Source organism: Fusarium redolens, assembly GCF_020744475.1.
Source record: "Fusarium redolens strain MPI-CAGE-AT-0023 chromosome Unknown BKA55scaffold_33, whole genome shotgun sequence".
NCBI lineage: Eukaryota > Fungi > Ascomycota > Sordariomycetes > Hypocreales > Nectriaceae > Fusarium > Fusarium redolens.
Window position 1 is genome coordinate 263670 of NW_025763696.1, and position 6924 is coordinate 270593.

The window sequence follows — 6924 nt, forward strand, 5'->3', positions numbered from 1 at the left end:
TGCGTCGGATTCGACGCTGGTTGGGATGGAAAAATACCTAGACTCAGTTAACCAACTACCTATTAATCATCGTCCTAAATAAGATGCATTGTATTTATCCTGTAGCATTTGAGAGAGATGCTTTAAACAGGTATCGTTTGAAGTAGCATTATCGCCGGTATGATAGCCGATTTGCTTCCGCCATTAGAGTTGCTTGACGCTCGCCACTGTGGCTGTATCGACATTCAGACTTAGCTAGCAGGGCATTTTGAAGTTGATAGCTATTATCAACTTATCTAGCACATACTGCTAAAATGCTATGACGATGAGGCGATGTCTAGAGATCGGTCGAGAGATGGATCTTCGATACGGACGCCTGAAGCTTTGCTTTCAATTGGGATCGGTATAAGTCGAAAGTAGTGGTAATGCGACGCATAGCTGTATCACGGGACATCAGGGGAAGTTCCTCAATAGCCGGATTGCATGCCAATACGATATCCTGCATCTCATCCCATTTCACCGCGGAGAATGGTAAACGACAGCGTGTGAGAAGACCGACAATCGATTCTATATATTGCTGTCGGTTAAAGACGCGGCATAAAGTGGTACCTGATGGCCGACTGTGAAAAAAACTGTCCATCCGAGGCTGCTTTGATGGCCGCGTAGTAATGTCTGAGTCGTGCTCGTCTACAGTACTGGCCTCCGTCTGAAGAATAGAGGCATGTTTCCTTTTCGCGTAGTAAATAGCATTGCCACGCTTTCCATTTGATCATGGGCTACTTGGGGGACAATGAAGGCATTCATACATAACACTACCAGACGTCTTCGTTTTCCGGATGGGCCTAGTTTGGCCTTCTCTGGATGAGTGGTGCGGAAAATGACGTCGAAGCTAGATGATTCGAAGGGCAGATCATCGGGTGATGCTCTAGTCTGTGATCGAGTAAGGGTATCAGTGATAATGTTTGAAGATGAACTTATAAGTCAATATTGAAAGTGTCGGACAGCGCGCTCTCCCCAGGTAACTCATAATCTAATGATTATCGGAATCGTTGTCTTCTTGCTCTCCTCTTTATAAGTAAAGAAGCGAGGCTATGATACTAGATCAGCTGACCCTGCATTAGACCTGTAACACTGTTCTGAAGATTCACGCGTAATCGTAACACGGTTTCCTGTGGCTACCTATGCAACACTATCATCCATGTCACTTCTCTAATACTAAGGATGGACATCTTACGAAGGGAAATCGAATTGAACAATTAATTCGATGACAAGCCTTGCGAATATCGAATCGAATCCTAGTTATGTTATGTTATGTTATGTATATTTTCGTCCGGGGGGCCGTAGGCCCAGAAAGTCCCCTATTGGGGCACAGGACGTGCTGGGCTAAAGAATCTATCTATACGCTAGTCGCAGAATGCTATTGGCTACAAAAGGATTAGTCATCGCAACGCGAAATTGTAGGGGCGGAGGCTGAAAAGCGCCCGGTGATTTCAGCCACCGGACAGCTTTGAAAACAGCGCTACTGCTGGAGAAGCTATCGATGAGGTCCCGCCAATAGCGCCTCTTGGCCCGACGGACCACATGATGAAAGCCTCTTTTGGCGATCTGAACGTCCTGGTTGAAGCCAAGCAGGTAGCTTCTTCTGATGGCTCGAAAAGCAGCCGCGGCGTCGGCGCACTCCTCCGTCCACCAGGGAGCCGGACGTCCGCCTTTCCGTGCGGGCCTCCCAGACGCTTTTGCTGCTGATGTTAGTAGACTCACAAGTGAAGACGCAAGCTCGTCCAGCTCCTCGGGGGTCGAATCTGTCAGGGGTATTCCTGTAGCGCCAAGCTCTACGATCTCGACGAATCGTTTAAGCTCGTCTTCCGTCGTCACTCGAATCTTGCCTGGCTGCACCGGAGTCGATCTGACGTCTGGGAAAGTCAGGCTGAGCGTGAAGTGGTCAGAGCTGGTGGCGAGATGGTCCTCGACGATAGCTTCAGCAAGTGGTAGGTTAGTAAAGGCAAGATCGATTGTGTTGCCGTACGGGTTTGTTGGGATATCTAAAGTGTTGAGAAGGCTGAGGTCATTCTCAGACACCCATCCTGCTATCTCTTGGCCCCGGTTCGTAGTTTGGCCTGTTTGCCAGCTACGATGTCTGGCATTGAAATCGCCAGCTACGAGGCAACGTTCCGGGACAGACCATTGAAATAGCGTGTCTAGGGCGTCCCTCTCGTCGTTCTGACGATAGAAGTTGACGATCGTCAGGTCGTTGATTGTGAGCCAAAGGATATCACGAGTCTGAAAAGGCCGAATCTGGTCAGCAAGAAGTCTTGGGTCTCGTCGGACATATGTCATCACTCTAGGCCGAGTGTCGTTGCTGTTCCACATGTCGACCGGCGTAAATGTGTCGTATGCAGGGTGAGTCTTAGTTAAAGTGCGGGTCTCTGTGTGAGCCGTCCACGGCTCTTGCAAGAGCACAACGTCATATTGTTCCGAGTCGGCCAGCGCCAGGGCGCAGTCGTGGGCCGGAGGGATCTTGCCGACGTTGGCCTGGAAGATCCTGAGCGGCTTCCTGTCGTTCTTTCGTGTTTGAGAATATCTATTCCCGGTCATGAGGACGAGTGATGAGTACGATTCGGCGCTTTCGCGGTGAGCCTGGTCTGGGCTGTTCGGGTTCTTCCTCTGCTTCATAGCCAGCATGAGGGGTCGTGGCCACCATGATGCACGAGGGTGCTCCTGATACAGCTGGGCTGGGAGCACGATGGTTAGGCTGTTCTTGTGATGTGACATCCACGCTTCGCCGCTCAGCCATGCCCTGCTGCGTTTCCTGGTGCGATTCCAGATGCCGTTCTCGATGTCGTTGTCGGTATGTCTCCGCACCTACGGTCCGGACATGCTTTCGTTGCTCTTTAGTGAGTCGGCGGAGCACGCCGTGCACTGTCTTCGGCCGAGCTGGGCACCTACGGAAGTTGGCCTGGTGGGGGCCTAAGCAGTTGATACACTGTTCTCGTGCGATGCAATCGTCTACAAGATGGCCAGCCTCACCACAGCGTCGGCAAACTGGCTGTCTGTGACAGTTGCGGGCAAAGTGGCAGCCCCAGCACGTCTCACACTGTCTGGGTCGGTCGGTTTTGTCAACAAGCCTGGCTGCGCTGCTGCCGAAAAGAGACCAGAATCTCTTTGTGGGCTTCAGAAAGGACACGAGCAGGGTCTTGGTCAAGGGGTTATCCGAGAATTGTCTTCCGGTACGTACATCAATGGGCTTGAGCCCAGTCTGGATTTCTATCTCGTCGCTAACGACGGTGTCACTATCCACCTCATTACCGTAAAAGTCAGTCAGCCTTGCAGGAACGTCTGAGACCACATAGGTGAACCATTCCTTGTTCGTTTCTACTGCTGTAGCTCCCAGTTCAGCGGCCCACTCAGCTTGCTTATCTACCAGAAGGTCGCGTGTGACAAAGTCGGCGGCCAGGACGGCCCATCCCGATCTGACCGGGAACACCTGTCGAATTTTGTCCGAGACGGCGCCGAGTTTTTCCCGGATCAGAGTCCGGATGGCATAGCTACTGTGGGCCCTGGCCGGAGCTCCGGCTTCTAGACGGATGAAGACACGGAGGTCTTGTTGGGGTGGGGCGATAGTCGTCTGTTGCCCTTGGCGATGAGGTGGATCTGTTTGTCGGCGTCCATGTTGTTGTTGTTGTCTGTGGGTCAGATGGTCATGGTCAGTGGGAGGCGCGGCAGCGGCCACGCTGCTGTATGTAGGCTTTGGGGTCGCAGGTCCGGAGCAGGAGAGCTCTCGTTTCCAAAAACCGAGGAAATCATCGGCAAATTGCTGAGCGAAACGTCGTTGCGGTCCGGTGACGAATTGCTGGGCCGCTTCTTCAAATTTGGCACAAAAGGCCTGGAAAACCCCCAGCTTGATGTTGTACTCTTCCACGTGTTCTCGCGCGAGATCGTTGGCTGATTCAACGATAGAGATTGGTCGTTGTTCAAAAATGGATGCGGGACTGGCACGCTCAGCTCCTTCCGTAACTGCGGCGATGGTGGCGGGGTTGAGTGGTGAGGATGGTGTCTGGGCCATCCGGCCGGGACCGGTTGAAACACCAATGGTGCCGTTGACGGCTGCCGGACTGTTCTGCAAGAGGGCTGCACGGGCTCCCCGGTTCAGGTTGACGGGAGTGTGGATCCCCAGATCGAAGGGATCCAAGGCAGCGGGCGGGATCGTCGTAGACGAGGCCATCGCCGCGGTTTGCGACTGCGCAAAGCGCAGATTGGAATGTTTGTTGTGCACTTGTTAAGGATTTAGGTGTAGACAGGGCCACTTTCTTAACACTTGTATGCCAAGAAAGTGTGATGACAAAGGAAGGTGACCGTTGCGCGAGGTCCGTCATCCCGGCCCGCTCCCGGGTAGGTATAGCCCACTCCGCTAGTAGCGCCCGTCCTGTAAACACAAGGCCTGCAAGTACGTAAGTGAATAGGTGGGCAGGTCGGAGTTGCCCCGTCTCGCCGTCAATCCCCAGCCTTTCAGACCCCATCTCTAGATGAGGCTGTGACGCAGAAGTAATGGATAGCTGACCTGGGAGCCGTGAAGAAGGTCTGTATTTGGACGCTAGACCAGAGTCCTAAGCGGTGTCCTATCTCCTTTACTCCATGAACCTGATTGTGATGTACCTTTAGATACTTCCAGCTTTTAGTTAGGAATCCACATTGCATACATGCAAAGCCGGTATGTAGAGGTAGGCCCTTAATGGCTGGGATTGGGTTTAGTGGGCTATGTGGGAAACTATCCTTGGATGGTCCCTGTAGTTCAAGCCCGGTATAGTGGGACGAGATGGCACGCCGAGCCTTAGCATCAATATGGGCATGCTGAGCTTTTAAGTGACTGTAGAGGTTTGATACAGCATAGCCATGAGTCTTGCAGACTAAATATCGGTATTCTGGGTAGTAAAGCAGCTCGTCTGCCATGGCCTTAACCCAGTAGTCTGCGCTGAGTGCTAGGCCTGGGTCTGCAGTTGGTCCCTTATCAGATGGCGGCCATTGAATCAAGGTATTATCATGTCCCGGGTCCATTTCGTTGGCAACTTTTTCTATAGTCATAGTAGGGCTAAGAGATGGGCTGATGTTAGCTGCGTTGGCGTAGCTTCCACAAGAATCAGCCACTTTATTGCGCTTTGAAGCAATTTCAAGTACTTTAGTGGAATTTGGGGACCGTGGGCGCCTTCTTGGGTTAATTTCTTGCTGGTCCTTGGTATTTGTCCGATCTAAGATGACAGCATTACCATTGTATCCATCCCCTAGCCGCAGGAAATCATGCCACCTTTTCGAGACACGTAGATATAACTGCAGGAGAGCGGGTTGCAGTTGATTCGGAAACGCGCCATCGAGCCCATATGTGATTGACCTCTGTAGTTGCATATGACCGCTCTGCCACGCATATGCTGTATCCGCGTCTCCGTATACGGCATGCCTGCTGTGTCGGTTGAAACTTTCCGAAATATCCCGAACATGCCTCTCAGTAATAGCTATGGAGAGCTGCCGATATAATTGGACTCCAATTTTAATGGAAATGCCAGGGGTTGCTTGGCTAAGCTGCTGAAGCTCTCTGGTTAATACGGAGGTGGTCCATGCCGACTTGGTTCCAGCCGGAGTGAACAGTAATGGAGCTGTGGTGTGGTTCACGAAACAGACGCGCAGAAGCATATATGTTAACGGCCGTATATAGACGAGATACCGATACATAATATCCGTAACTTGATGAGGCAGAAAACGGACAACATAGAATTCGTTATTGGTGGTGATTCGAGTCTTATGATGCCTTGTGACTAGACAAAGTCGCCCACCATATAGGCAGATGCCACGGAGCTGTGAAGCTGTATTGCCATGCTGAATTGTTAAAAGCTCTGTTGCACGTGCACATTGTCCCGATGATAAGTGGCATAATAGTAGGATCATCCGGAGGAGATCGTTATGTGCATCGATATAGCTGCAGACTGCTTTCTTATCCCAGGAACTGCATTCATTCTTCCCAATAAGAGTAAGTAGATTGACAGGCGAGAGGCAGGCTTTCGTAAGGAGCTCTAAATAAGCATTTGATATCCCGTTGGCCGGGTCAGAGACAAAGGAATACCCAGCCGTAGCCGTCGAGAGTCGGTCCCGCAGCGTTCTGAGATCGCGGGTTGGAGGCACCCAGTCATACATCAACCGCTCACACTGGCGGGTTGCTGCCTGGATTGCGCTGTGGGCCAGGGTCCGAAACCCATCCATAGTAACTCGAAAGCACCCATCCCATGATATCTCCTCCCCATCGTCGCTCCATTCGAACTGGATTGTCGGGCCCTCCGATCGACGTAGGGACTGGCCGTAGGCAGCAAGACTGATGAACTCTCCGAGTGGCGATAGCGTTCCATCACACATCTTCTTCTTACGGACATTATTTAGTATATCTAGTTGCCCATAGCGAGGCCTTTCTGACAAACTAATGTAGTCATGTGAGAATCTTGGCAGCACTGATTCCATGATGAGAAGCCGAGTACAATAGATCAGGCTGGATAGGATGCTAGTGAATTGAGCTGGGCGGAGGAAGTTGGCCCCTGTAGGCAATGTAAGTCCGCATACAGCGCTGAAGTAAACAAGCATTGTCGACTTTGAGTTTCCATCTGCAAAATCCTCAGTTGCCATAAACAGGCAGAATTGTAAGACTAGGTCGGCCTTGGGGTCTTGTGGTGGTGGTGATGGTGGTAGTGGTGATTGTGTAAGTCGCCCACCCTAGTTTTGGCCCACCCCTGGCTTTGGCCCGCTCTATTTAGCCTACATCGCACAACTGGTATATCGACGTAACTAGGTCGCAACAAAGTCAAATTAAATGGTAAAAATACAAGGAAAATCGCATTTGGCGCTCTTTAGTCGCTTTCTTCGTCTGCACTTGAATCTCGCTCCATATAGCATTTTGTTGGTCGCCGATTG

At 51.3% G+C, this 6924-nt stretch overlaps 2 protein-coding genes across 2 annotated transcripts; both read right to left on the bottom strand.

The window, feature by feature from the left end:
- Positions 1-4500: 4500 nt before the first annotated feature.
- BKA55DRAFT_487616 (uncharacterized protein) lies at positions 4501-4725 on the bottom strand (the record flags this gene model as incomplete). The annotated part of the gene is made up of 1 exon (XM_046186235.1): positions 4501-4725. A coding segment is annotated over one exon (225 nt), but the record flags the coding sequence as incomplete, so codon positions are not given.
- Positions 4726-5963: 1238 nt separating this feature from the next.
- On the bottom strand, positions 5964-6716 carry BKA55DRAFT_628467 (uncharacterized protein; the record flags this gene model as incomplete). Its single annotated transcript, XM_046196899.1, has 1 exon — positions 5964-6716. A coding segment is annotated over exon 1 (675 nt), but the record flags the coding sequence as incomplete, so codon positions are not given.
- Positions 6717-6924: the final 208 nt, after the last annotated feature.